General features: G+C 43.6%; 1 protein-coding gene across 2 annotated transcripts; it reads right to left on the bottom strand.

Annotated features, from left to right (window-relative positions):
* Positions 1 to 729: 729 nt before the first annotated feature.
* Positions 730 to 14,268, bottom strand: LOC106562160 (putative solute carrier family 22 member 31). 2 transcript variants are annotated; one of them, XM_014126842.2, is made up of 9 exons: positions 13,793 to 14,268; positions 11,308 to 11,411; positions 10,987 to 11,141; positions 7,469 to 7,637; positions 7,098 to 7,243; positions 4,484 to 4,592; positions 4,085 to 4,299; positions 3,649 to 3,787; positions 730 to 3,443 (listed from the first exon to the last, which is right to left on the bottom strand). In XM_014126842.2, the coding sequence occupies exons 1-9, from the start codon at positions 14,246 to 14,248 to the stop codon at positions 2,999 to 3,001; spliced, it is 1,938 nt and encodes a 645-aa protein (XP_013982317.1). In that variant the 5' UTR covers positions 14,249 to 14,268; the 3' UTR covers positions 730 to 2,998. The 2 variants fall into 2 exon arrangements, with proteins under 2 accessions (XP_013982317.1, XP_013982318.1); XM_014126843.2 differs by having other exon boundaries at positions 3,649 to 3,760; positions 13,793 to 14,267.
* Positions 14,269 to 14,325: the final 57 nt, after the last annotated feature.

The raw sequence follows: 14,325 nt of genomic DNA, 5'->3' as shown, positions 1-14,325 counted from the left end.
CCCAGACAGTGCTGGGACAGTTCTCTCCCTCAGCTCTCTGGCCCTGGTACTAACACTGACTCTGAGCAGCCTGCTGTCCTGGTCTCTATAAGCCCCCTCTACATAGACTATGCTGGGTGTGATGGTATTATCACCCCTCGTCTATGGCAGTAGGCTGCCCAAGGCATAGTACCCTACTACTTGAGTTCTGTGTTCACATCTTTCACAAGTTCTATTGGTGATGGAGTCCATGAACTGTGATTGAAGGAAGGAATTGTACATAGAAATGTTAACATTACTAAACCAGTAAGTTATTCTGAAACGGTGTTATACACATCACTGTTGACCTTATACCAAGTAAATCCATGACCAGGCTACTTTACATTTTAGAGTTTAAATTGAATGGTTAATAAATAATCAGGAAAATTGTGTAATCATTAGATTTTTGGGGGATATAATAAGCATCTACTAACTTTACCATGCTGTCTTACACCCTTCACTGCATTACTGCCGTTTTTATTTTAGTGTTGTACCATGAGCCATGTGACAAAGGAAATACTAAACTGACTGAAAAGCTTTCGGAGGCAAGTTAATGGTTGAGACATGGATGAGAGACAACAGTGAGCATCCCAAATGATTGACAGGATGTTCCAGATGTGATTTCCTCAGGCCCTGGCTGAGACGACTGCTGAACTTCAGTCATCTTTTCCCTGTTCCTATACAGCCCTAGAACATTCATGAAACACTGTCCAATGAGCACAATTGAGTTTATTTTGTATATGTCAAAATGAAGTTAATGCCAGGCTAGAACAGTGTGCTTCATTCAACAACAGTGTCTATTATCCCATCTGGCTCAATCATTTTGAGAATGCAGTACAAAAAGACATGAACTAGGCTGTTCGGCAATGGTGTGTTGGGACTAACTCCTAGCACCTGGCCATTCTTATCATTTTATTTACACTCATAACATTTCCAATTCTTCAAAATACAAAAATCAGACTTCGTTGATAATCAAACATAACACCCAGTTAAGAAAGACAAATGGTGGATTTTGTACATTCAATACATAAGAGAACAGCACCATCTTGTGGTAAGCATTGTATCAGACATGAAGAACAGGGCAGAACTCAATACATTTTCAGTTTAGGCCATTCAAAATTGATGAACTGTTTAACGGATTTCATTTTTGAAAAGTGAGGCGAGCAAGCAAATAAAAGTTCAAAATAGAAGTGGATCAGCTTCATAAAAATACTACAGCAACCTTAGTTCAACACCCAGTGACCTCGTTTAAGACCCCGTTGATGTCAAAAGTGTAATAGCATTGTTGAAATTCTATTGGGCGGGTCTGAGGGACATTTCGTTTTCCAAATGATCTGAAAGGAAATACATCTCTTTACTTGAGGACATTTTTATTCTAGTTTTCTATGAGACGTGAAGATGGGCAAACAGTGAATTAACATTGTATGGCCTCAGCTTCCAAATAAATCAAAATGTAACTTTTGTGAGTTAGACAACTTATTCATAGCTGAAAATAATATACTTTGAATATAGAATTATATACAAAGTATCTTCTGAAGGACAGAATATTGTCAGCTGTGGGGTAAAGTTTTTCCAAATAAACTTCCTGTATGGGGGGCTGTTCCCACGCAAGCAGAAGAGAGGGGGATAAAACATTAAAAGAGAATGAGCCGGGATAATAAGAGTAAACATCCTATCCAACAATATAATGTAAAACAGTTCCACAGCCAGGCCAAGAAGGACAACAACGCAAACCTCAAACCACAGTCAAATATCAAAGAGAGCAGTGAAAAGTGGTTTAATAGTTGATAAAATGTATTTTCAGTTAAATTACATAGAATGTTAAGTATAATGTCCTAGCAACTGCCTTTTTTTAAACAGGAAAGTTCACAGTTTAAGGCAGAGAAATGGATGTGACAACTAATATAAGGTAAAGTCTCACTTGAAAGGTTATAATTAAGTAATGGGGGGGGGGGAACTGTTCATAAGCTCGACGCAACGCGGAGTGCCTGGATACAGACCTTAGCCGTAGTATATTGGCCATATACCACCAACCCCCGAGGTGTCTTATTTCTATTATAAATTGGTTACCAATGTAACTAGAGCAGTAAAAATACATGTTTTGTCATACCCGTGGTATATTGTCTGATATGCCACAGCTGTCAGCATTCAGGGCTCGAACCACCCAGTATATAATGACTCAGAGTAGAGGTTCATGACCTAATCACATTTCAATAATCTAAAACAACTCTTTATCTAAGAACTCTGTTCCGGGAGCAAATCATCATGTGACAACACCTCATGTTCTTAACACATGTCCAACAAGTGGACAGGATGGAATGACCTTTCATTGCTAAGGTCATAGCTTCGGTGATATTATCAGTGACTGATACTTCATTGAGTTCCCCACCAAAAATCAAACAATTGGCTACACCACATTCCAGTTTGAGCCAAACGGACGTTTATCTGTGAGTTCCCCTCGTTGAGTCACCAGTGAATGAGATTAAGTAACAGGGCCCTGCTCTCTCTTTCTCTCTGCAGTAATGAAAAGCACAAGTCACCAGTTAAGTGGACAAGCAACGCTTCTCAAGTGAGCCTTTAGCCTTAGTGGTTAATAAAGTCATAGCTCCTTGCTGCACGACCTGGAGAAGAGAGGGTGTTAACACTGTCTTAGAAACAGCAGATCTCCATCAGTACAAAAACAAAGGACTAGCACACAGTCTTTCAGCAGAGTCTGTGCAAGCACACACACACACATCGTTTTTTTGTATTGTTTTTTTGTATTGTTTGAAACATTTGGCACAACAACAAAAAACTGACACAGTAAATACACACCTCATCTCAAACTCCCCTCCCCTTCAAAATATCCAAGAAGACCCGTCGTTCAGAGCGATACGAGTCTGGATCAAACTGTCTCAGTGTGGTGGGGAGAGATATTCAGTGGGTTTGAGGCGAGGTCTCTCTGTGGGAGAGGAGATTGGATGATTGTAGTTAGAGGCTGTTAAGACAAGTCCTCTCTTAGTGCCTCATCCTCCAGTATGCAGTGCACCTCGCTGTTGGAAGGCAGCAGCGGGGACTGGGAAGGCACAACGATCTTATAGGGTAAATTGTCTTTGATGAGCATCTTCCTGGTGGCGGTGACCAAGCGGGAGTAGTTATCAGGGTTGTACTCGGAGGCTCCACGCCGGGTATAGAGCAGGGGCAGGTTGTCTTCACGGGACAGGAAGAGAGGGGGCCGTCGCTGGCTCTCGCCGTCCTTCAGAGAGTCGGGTAGCGGCTTGCGCTTGCTCTCCGGCAGCAGCATGATGGACAGCACCGAGAGGACGGCGAAGGAGGCGAAGATGACGTGGTGGAGGAAGTAACCCCTGTTGTTCTGGAGCTCCATCATAGAGGAAGCAGCCATCCCCATACAGCCAGACGCTAGCACCAGCCCCAGACAACCACCACTGAGACAGAGGGAGAAAGAGGGTCAGGAGATATATAGAGCTCACTGACATTGTCAAGGGCACCTGACCCAGCATTTGGTCCAGACACACAACCCACATTTCATATGCCTCCCTCAGACAGAGATGTCCACATACATGGAAAAACAAGCACAGACAAACTAACGGCAGTTTAGTGTGATCAGGACAGTAGATAGATAATACTTACCGGACTACGGTGGGCATGACCTCGCTGGCAAAGAATGCACTGAGCATGGCCAGGGCCTGGGAGAAGAGGAGCCCCAGCACAGACAGCAACAACACCAGCACTCCACGCAGATCTAGAGAAGGACACGTCTTTCTGATGACTCAATAAAAACGAAGCAAACTAGGAAACGGGCACTTAAAAAAACAAAAATGGACCTGAAATCACCTGAAAAAATGTAATGGCCAATCAGAATCATAACAGTGACATCATTATGAATGGGGTCAACATGGCAAATCTATGGCTACTGTATGAGGAGAATAGTTACTAATGAACCATGTACAGGGGAGAGAAGACTGTATGAGAGCCAGTATAGAGGCATTTAAAGAAAATGTGTGTATAGAAATAGTATCGCAAAATAGTATCATCATAGCACATATATAAAGCAGGTTAAACCTACACTGTGTGAGGGCCAGCAGCAGCAGCGAGGACAGGCCGGTGATAATGGCAGACAGAAGCAGGATACCACGGCGACCAAAGCGGTTGACGGACAGGCAGAGGAAGATGCATCCCAGAGCTCCAGTCAGCACACGCAGGAAGTAACTAAAGTAGAAGTTGTGGGAGTAGCTGTGGAGGTTCCTGATGAAACAGTACTGGATGCCTGTGCCTATGAACCTGGAGGAGGAGGAGAGTTAGGAAAGGTTAGGTCCTTGGCCCAAAACATGAAACTTACTCTGTCCAAACAGTACTGTTAAAAGCAGCTGCGGTAAATGGTGACATTACCATTCCTCGTGGCTGTATTGTTCAGTGGAGGGAGTCATATAGAAGGTCATACAAGCTATGTTAGATACTAACTCACATAGTAAAGCTAAGGATGAGGCAGTTCCTCCAGATCACTCGGGTGGAATGCAACTCCAGGACTGAGTGGTAGCAAGGCTGAGTATCATCTGGGTACTCCGCATCCATCTCTACCGAGAAGAAAAGGAGAGGGAGAGATATGAGCCTACATTCACACTGGAAATACCAAAGCCAAAGGGCACTTGACCCCAACGCTGTTCACTTGGTACAAACATATAACCCACATTCCATAGGGAATTTCTCTCCTCAGAACCAGTGGCTACTATTAAATCACACTAAATGGAACCATTCAGTCAGCCAAGAGGATAAGAGCGTTGGGCCAGTAACCGAAAGGTCTCTGGTTCGAATCCCACAGCCGACAAGGTGAAAAATCTGTCAGTGTGCTCTTGAGCAAGGCACTTAACCCTGACTGCTCCTGTAAGTCGCTCTTGATAAGAGCGTCCGATAAATTACCAAAACATAAATGTAACGCTTCTTGATTTGGACTAAGGTAATTCCAGTTTGCGATTTAGTACACTACGGTCGCATTGAAACAAAGAGCTCTTATGGTGTCTACCACAGGAGAGGTCATGTGTTGGGTGTGCTCACTCATTAAGTGACTGGCTGCCTGTGAAAGGTGGAGCTGTGAGAGAGCTCAGTTGTCTAGCTGGTACAGGTAACCAGGAACCATAGAAACGTCCTATGCCATGTGTACCTCAAACAAAGTTCACTAATATTGGATATGAGGGAATGCTGTGAGTGGACTGGATGGGTTGTTTGTTATGTGTTGCTGTGCTGATTGTGGATGAGTGAAAACCAATAACATAAAATATGTGGAAACCTGGTCATTTGGATGTATTGCCCAAAGCATTAATTAACCTTGTAGCTTTATTGTTAGAGAGGTAAAGATTAAGATTTTTGTTCGGGCTGCAGGCAGAGAGAGTACCGCTACTATATACACACACACACACACACACACACACACAAAGAGACTACCTAGAATGTAGCCTGTTTGCCAGATATCCTTTCTCTCCACTGGCACACCACAGGGGTAATCCAACCAATAATAGGCCTACCTCATACAATAAGGATTAGAGCGACTCATAGGCAATCTACAATAGAAAACCCAGTCATTAACAAATGATTTGAAATACTCTGTATTAATTCCCAGGGGGAAAAGTGCATGGGTGTATGAAATTCTGTGGGTGCAAACACATATCCTAAGTCTCTCAGGCCAGAAAACCATAAGAACCAAAATAAATCACTAGTTCAATCAATAATCCCAAATAATACATCTCAAATGCACACTCCGTTGAACACCACTGTCAAAAATAAGTCCTGAAAGCAATAACAGTCCAACAGCAATGAACATACAATGGCATGCAGCGCAACAAAGAGAAAGTTAGCTCCAGTGTCAAGCACTGAGGGCTACGTTCTTAGCTATAAACTCCAGGCTTTCAGTCGTCTGTCAGTCTGATACACCTGTTGGTTTGTTGGTTTATTTGTCAACGCTTCGCAACAATGTTGCTGCTAATCCATGCGATTAATGACAAGAGCGGTCCAAACATGACATAGAGCGGTAACACCAGCGATCGACTTAAAAACTTTACAAACTAAGCACGCTGAAAATAAACACGACTTCTGCAAAGAGTAACACACGGTCAAAACTGCCACGCCAACCGAGAGTTCTCACACACATGACCCACCACTGCGACCTGTACTCACTCGTTGGTTGGCCCTCGCTTCATACTCGTCGCCAAACCCACTGGCTCCAGGTCATCTACAAGTCTTTGCTAGGTAAAGCCCCGCCTTATCTCAGCTCACTGGTCACCATAGCAGCACCCACTCGTAGCTCTCGCTCCAGCATGTATATCTCACTGGTCACCCCCAAAGCCAATTCCTCCTTTGGTCGTCTTTCCTTCCAGTTCTCTGCTGCCAATGACTGGAACGAACTACAAAAATCTCTGAAGCTGGAGACTCATATCTCCCTCACTAGCTTTAAGCACCAGCTGTCAGAGCAGCTCACAGATCACTGCACCTGTACATAGCCCATCTGTAAACAGCCCATCTATCTACCTACCTTATCCCCATACCGTATTTATCTTGCTCCTTTGCACCCCAGTATCTTTACTTGCACATTCATCTTCTGCACATCTACCATTCCAGTGTTTAATTGCTATATTGTAATTACTTCGCCACCATGGCCTATTTATTGCCTTAACTTACCTCATTTGCACTCACTGTATATAGACTTTTTGTTTTCTTTTGTTCTACTGTATTATTGACTGTATGTTTTGTTTATTCCATGTGTAACTCTGTGTTGTTGCATGTGTCGAATTGCTATGCCTTATCTTGGCCAGGTCGCAGTTGCAAATGAGAACTTGTTCTCAACTAGCCTACCTGGTTTGATAAAGGTGAAGAAAAAAAAAATGCAATAATTAAAAAAAAACACAGAGCTGGAAGAGTCATCTTCATTTCCTTCTTCCTGACTGCTGATGCGCTCATAAAGTGGCAGCGCATGATAAAGGCTCCGTGCAGGATTTCGTCGCAACCAATTACACTACCCCAAGCAGCAGACATTATTCATTGACACAGACTAGCTAAAAGGGCCAGGATAGGGTGGGGGATGATGATACCTGAGAGCAGGTTCTCAGCAGGGTAGATGTCCTCACTGAGACACACTCTGTTCCTGGTGGAGAAGCTCTGGAAACACCTCTTAGCCTGGTCGATCTGACCTGTGGCCAGAAGCCAGCGTGGAGACTCGGGAAACACTGATGGACAGCTGAGGTGGATACAACAAAACAAGAATAGAAAACACACCTCTCTCTTTCTCCATCCATGACACTTTCTCTAGTTTCTGCCCTTCCACAAAAATATATAAAAATACATAATAATAATAATAACACATCCCTCTTTCTCTATCCATGCCTCTGTACTTTCTGTCCCACGACATAAACAATATACACTATACTGTGTATCCACAAAATAATGCTTATGACAGACTCACCACCAATAGGAGAGCAGCAGGAGCAGTGGCAAGGTAGCCACTGCTTGAAGAACTGGCCAATCACGACACAGCACCGCCAGCCCTGGTAACAAGAGCTCTGCAGCGATGGCAAAAAAACCACTGACCATTTCAACCATCAGACGATGGGGAGGATCACACAGCTCCAGTCCTGGAGAACACAAAGGGAGATGAAGAGAGGATGAAGAAAGGAGATAAAGGACAGAGAGAAGAAAAATGCAACTAGTAGCCTGAATGACCATATGGCTATTTGTGACCGTTGGTGAAATCCACTCTACCTTGACCTAAACTCCAATGCCCTACTTCTCCTCCTTCAAAACCCCTCAGAGAAAACAAAGGAAAAAAAATATACTCATTTCCTTCTAGTATGTTCTGTCCTGCTATTGTTCCCCCACTCCCCCTTTTAAGAACTCTGGCAGTAGATCACTGAGAGGCAGTCCTCCAGAATTCAGCCTAAAACCAAAAGTCTGGACTCAATTCACCAGTGATCTTAGAGGAATGTAAGAAGAGCAAATATGTATGTGGGTGTGTTAAAGACAGCCTGCAAGGGAGGCCCACCGCAGTCTGTCTCTAGCACCATTACTCCCACACACAGAAGGGTCTGAAAAACACTGAGCACGCCTTGACTGCCTTCACTCAGCAAAGAATTGTCAACAAACAAACACCAGTTCACACAATCACCTCACAATCACAGGAAGGTTACAGCAAGAAAACCCAGACCCCCCCAACAATGGAACAACATCGGGGAGGGGACGACTCTTGGTTCAGGGGTGGCCTAGATATCCTAGCCCACAGAGCCTTGTGTTACCTCACACTCAAGCTATCTCTGAGAGGGAGAGGGGTGTAAAGGGGGGGAAGGTGGGAGTCAGTGAATGAGTAATGCTCAGCTTGGTTCAAGGGTGTGATTCCAACCAGTGCCCTTTGAACCCTAACATGTACAGCAGTGCAACAAGATGGCACCCGGTGACCCAGGTATCCGACCACAGCCCCGACACGCAGTCAATCTCTAACCTGTCGCCTCCCCCTATCCCTTTAACTTCCCCTATTGCTTTTCCCTTCAGTGATCCTTGATGTTTGTTGGCAACAGAGGGAAGCCCCCAAGTGAGTAATCCAGAGGCTAGGGGTTGGTGTGGGATCATGGGGCATAAGCTAAGGACTTTCTAAGCAATAGAGGGCTATGGGCAACCTGGAAGTAACATAAACATAAATCCAGGACACTCCAAATAGTATGACATGTTATGTTTTGTAGGTATTCATTTGTGGTTGTCCATCATCCATTTCATTCGATACGTTACGAATTTGCTGAACTTATGATATGTTACAGATTCCAATTTGTTGTGGCTAATGTTAGCTAGGTGGCTAACGTTTGCTGGGTTAGGGGTTAAGAGTTAGGTTAAAGTCATGCTAAGTAGTTGCAAAATAGCTTAAAATGTAGAAAGTAGTAGCAAATTAGATAAAATTTCAAATTCTGTGATGAATCAAAACACACAACCTTTGGGTTGCTAGATGTTCGGCGTTCACATTATATGCCCACCCATCCACCCTGATTTATTTTGCCTTAAGTAACCATACAAACGTAACATATCATATGAGTGTCTCGGATTTACATTTACTATGTTAAGTCTAGTCTATGAGACCACGTTGCTATGGGAAGTATGGGGGAATACCATGTCAATATGTATTTGTTCTCAATGTTTTGACGTGAAACTGGTGAAAGTTGTGAAAAAAGTTAATTGAAAATAATGCCATTGTTGATTAGATGCTTTTTTAAATTAATTAGGCTATTTTCTCTTGAACCATATGGTGTATCTGCTAGAAAGTCATGGAGAATATGGACACATAAATGAAAAATATGAATTTTTTAAAATAGTTATCCAAGTATAAATTACCAGAGCAATGATTGCCATATATTTTCTATCTATTAATTATCAAAATTACTGAAGATTCCCGTAACTTCGGAAAAACTACCAGTAGCTTTGCCCTACTTCTAGAAGAGTGCAAATGACATGTAGTGGCAGCGAATTGTCCCAGTTCCATTGATTTCCATACAATATTGACGCGATTGATTAATCTGCTCACGCTATTGACTAAAGTAGAACAAGCTAATCAATTTCAGTCTGGAGTGCCACTTGGTAAATGTTGATGCGTGAGCAGTTAAGGTACTAATTTAGCAAAATACACTGAACAAAAATTTAAAACGCAACATGTAACTTCAAAGATTTTACTGAGTTACAGTTAATAAGGAAAATCAGTAAATAAAAATAATTAGGCCCTAATCTATGAATTTCACATGATTGGGAATACAGATATGCATTTGTTGGTCACAGATACAGTACCCCCCCCAAAAAACAAAAAATAAATAAAAGTAGGGGCGTGGATCAGAATACCAGTCAGTATCTGGTGTGACCATAATTTGCCTCATGCAGCATGACACATCTCCTTCGCAAAGAGTTGATCAGGCAGTCTATTGCGGCCTGTGGTATGTTGTCCCTGTGAAGTTTCTGGATATTGGCGGGAACTGGAACAAGCTATCACACATGTTGATCCAGGGCATCCCAAACGTGCTCAATGGGTGATGTCTGGTGAGCATGCAGGACATGGAAGAACTGGGACATTTTCAGCTTCCAGGCATTGTGTACAGATCCTAGCGACATGGGGCCGTGCATTACATTCTGAAATATGAGGTGATGGCGGCGGATAAATGGCACGACAATGGGCCTCAGGATCTCATCACGGTACCTCTGTGCATTCAAATTGCCATTGATAAAATGCAATAGTTTGTTGTCTGTAGCTTATGCCTGCCCATACCATAACCCCACCATGGGGCACTCTGGTCACAACGTTGACAATAGCAAACCGCTCGCCCACGCAACACCATCTGTCCAGCATAGTTGAAACCAGGATTCATATGTGAAGAGCACACTTCTCCAGCGTGCCTGTGGCCATCGAAGGTGAGCATTTGCCCTCTGAAGTCGGTTACGACGGCAAACTGCAGTCAGGTGAAGACCCTGGTGATGACGAAGAGCACGCAGAGGAGCTTCACTGAGACGGTTTCTGACAGTTGCAGAGATTCTTCAGTTGTGCAAACCCAGTCTCATCAGCTGTCCGGGTGGCTGGTCTCAGACCATCCCGCGGGTGAAGAAGCCGGATGCTAGACGGGGCATCATATATTGTTAGCTTTCTTCCGTGTTTGAGAAGTCAAAGCCCTTTTGATGAGTTCTGTACAGCTGCCATCTTGATTTCCTAGCATTTTTTTCTCCTCTTCGTTCTCGTACTGTCTGCTATTACTTTTACTAATTTAGTTAGCATTCTGGTAATAGACGCCTAACGGGCTTTTTTGCATTTTTTGGGGGTACTAAACCAGTAATACCGTTAATCCCGGGATGAGAGAAGGACGGTATGACGATATGAAAATCTGGATCCCGCCCAACCCTAAACTGCCTCATTAAGTGTGTACTCTGGAGTGAGCGGTATTAGTAGGGTAAGTCAAGTGTACTTACTGGCGAGGTAAGAGGAGAGGAAGACCCCAGCCAACATGGCGCCCTGAGACAGGCGTAGCAGCAGAAACACTACAGGGCTGTTGGACAGACACACAGCTACTCCTAACAGACCGGACAGAGACACAGACAGCAGGAAGCCCTGTCGACGACCCAACCTGAACATAGAGAAAATACAGTTAGAGGTACATAGCTTCTCATGCATACATATTAAACACTCATAATAGCCTAATAACAGAAACATGAAATATGTATGGTGAAATTAATACAATTGTAGTTTACAATTATACAAACACAACGGGGGGGGCGGGGGGGAAGAGTTACCAGTCACACACTGTGCCCAGGAGGACATATCCCACAATCCACCCTGTCATGAAGCAGATGTGCTGCAGAGGAATCTTCCAGTAGTCCCTACACACTAGGTTCCACTGTGGAGCAGAGAGACAGAGCGAGATGTTGAGTCATTCCACCTCAAAAAGAACAATAAAGAGGATTGACACCCACCATCTCAGATTGTTCTGAAATCGTTTCTGTAGTTAGAAAAATATAAGATTGTGGCCTCCCGAGTGGCACAATGGTCTAAGGGACTGCATCGCATCACTACAGATCCGGGTTCGATCCCGGGGTGTGTCGCAGACGGCCACGATCGGGAGACCCATGAGGCGGCGCATAATTGGCCTAGCGTCGTCTGGGTTAGGGGAGGGTTTGGCTGGCTGGGATGTCCTTGTCCCATCGTGCTCTAGCAATTCCTTGTGGCGGCCGGGCGCATGCATTTCCTCCGACACATTGGTGCGGCTGGCTTCTTGGTTAAGCAAGCAGTGTGCCAAGAAGCAATGCAGCTTGGGGCGGGGTTGTGTTTTGGAGGACACATGTCTCTTGACCTTCGCCTCTCCCGAGTCTGTACGGGAGTTGCAACGATGGAACAAGACTAACTACCAATTGGATATCACAACATTTGGGAGAAAAAGGGGTAAAGAGTACCAAAAAAAATGTAATAATAAAGATTAGCATTCCTTAAACATTATTTGATCTCTGAGGAATTAAGCTAAATTATTTAACCTAAATTGGCAATTTTAAATGTATAGGATTAATTTACTGTAGTAACTACTTGGGTGCAATCAATTAGCTTAATTTCTCAGAGATAAAATGTTGTTTCAACAAAATAATGTTTCAGGAAGGCTAATCTCATCTGTTTCTAACTACAGAAATGATTTCAGAACAATCTGAGATGGCGGGTGTCATGGCTTTCTGACATGACACAGAAAGACCCTTTTGCCACATAGTCAGGAATGGAGTTCAAGAGCCAAGTCAATGGAGCCACTGAAATAATGTGAAGGAGGAATTCAGCTGTGTGATAGATATCATCTCCTGAGTGAATAAGAGTGACTGCAGATAGGTTTATGACATTAGAGCCACTGCACTTTGGTTTCCAGTACCTTCCACCATTCCTTACCCTACTCCAATGCTTTCTTCCTCCCTCCCTCCCTCCCCCATCTATTCATTTCATTTGCTCTCTTTCCCTCCCTTGATCTGTACCCGTCATCCCACCCCTTAAAATCAGGGCCAGAAGGACCTCCATTCCTGCTGTATGATGTTTATACCCCACTAGGAACAGGAACAAATGTCCTGTGACATCATGGAGAAGGGAAGCCAGGAGTGTGGGGGGGGGGGGCAGGGCTGGTTGCTTCCTATCGCCAGGGAAACATGTGAGAGTAAATACTCCACATCAGGGCCACTGCCTCCCTTGTTGATTTCCTGTACAGCCCGCACACACTGTCTCTCTCTCACACACACCAGTATTTGCTTTGTGTCTAAACATTTCAGTAACTGCTGATACTTTTGTTTACCAAGATCCCTTTCCAGTATTTGCACAGTGGGATGGGCCTGCCCATTTTTTGATATTATAATGGCCTGGTGAAATTAGTCCAAGTGCAATAAGTCAACATTTAGTTAACTTTTCCCTAGAAGCAAAACAGGACAACTTTAGAGAGGCATTGATTGTGCTGGTCTGAAATAAGAATATAAGCCTGGTAGTAAGAAATAAGAAAAAGGGTTCCCTTAGAGCCAAATAAATTCAGTTTATGAGATGGCTAAAGGTCAGTACAGAAAGATGAATGCTCATCCTAAGAGTGACCCTCTCATGTGCTCTGTTGAGGACAGATCGTCCCTGGAACTCCATCAGGGTGGAAGAACACTGTTGTCCCTGCATTTCCTGTTGTGCTGCTTTCATCACATAAACACCCATATTGCATGGCTCTGCACAGCAGTCACGTAATGTAATTATTATATAAACAGACTAATGTGATCTGATAAAAAAAAATATCAGCACTGTTTATCTGGTAATCAAATTCAGCACATAACCAAAACAACATGTATCCTAAAAACTCCAAAGCATGTTTACCAACGACAGATTTGAGCAGTGAGTAGGCCTAACAGGGCATCCCGTGTCATCTATTGATGTTATCTTGTAGGCCTATTGATGACCAGCCCCAGCAGTCTGTCTGGGACAATATCAATTAACACACGGGAATTTAAAAATTAAAAGTTACAAACCCCGAAATTATAAACTAAACCCAAATCTCCTCTGAGTAGCCTACGTTGAATGGATGAAGAACATTTGACAGGGCTTGGCAAAGATATTCACACATTAGCCTGAAAAACGGCTCCTTGTAAACCAAATTAGGTAAGGTAAATGCGTCGTCACAAAAACATCCCTTGCACATGAATGATTGCTAATCTGGCAAAAACACAAACTCTCCAAAAACAACCACAAACCATCGAATCCAAGTATATATATAAATCCGTTTACCTCTGTAACGTAGTTGCTTTGAAGCGCTGCAGCTTGGTCGTACTCCCATCCACTCGTACATGGCACTATCTCCTTTGGAATGCTGTCTATGAAGTTGGAGACGTTTCTAGGGTACTTATAAAGTTCACAGTGACTCAGTCCAGAGCCATTCACCCACGGTATGGTAAAATTGAGATACCCTTGTCTGGAATAATTACTGAAAAGAAAACCTGAAGGTAAAAGAGTCGGGTCGGGTTTACAGTGGTACGACCCGGGAATCAGAGTGTAAAAAACGTCGCAAAAAAGGTTCAGCATCACAGCAAAGTTCGGAAACCAGCTGAATATGGAAATAATTCTGTTATATCGTCCATATCCACCGATTCTGGAATAAATCTTCGTTTCAAAGTCCATTGTTAGAGACCGTGCCGAAACCGCTGTTGTCAGTGGTGCGGGACATCCACACACACCGCAGGGCATGGCAGGATAGGCTAGATAAGGAAGCACAACTCCAGTCAAGTGGGCAGGTCGGTAAGTAACCCAAATGTCATTGGTGG

The sequence above is a fragment of the Salmo salar genome, chromosome ssa11, assembly GCF_905237065.1.
Source record: "Salmo salar chromosome ssa11, Ssal_v3.1, whole genome shotgun sequence".
NCBI lineage: Eukaryota > Metazoa > Chordata > Actinopteri > Salmoniformes > Salmonidae > Salmo > Salmo salar.
Note: the sequence above shows the minus strand (reverse complement) of the source record. Positions and strands in the feature narration are given on the sequence as shown.

Bases quoted from the DNA above. Each gene is read 5' to 3' on its own strand.
- LOC106562160 (XM_014126842.2), bottom strand. From the start codon at position 14,248: ATGCCCTGCGGTGTGTGTGGATGTCCCGCACCACTGACAACAGCGGTT. The intron at 11,412-13,792 runs GTAAACGGATTT...TCTGCTCCACAG, and splicing joins AAAGCAACTACGTTACAGAG to TGGAACCTAGTGTGTAGGGA. The intron at 7,638-10,986 runs GTAAGTACACTT...TGTGTTCTCCAG, and splicing joins CCTCTCCTCTTACCTCGCCA to GACTGGAGCTGTGTGATCCT.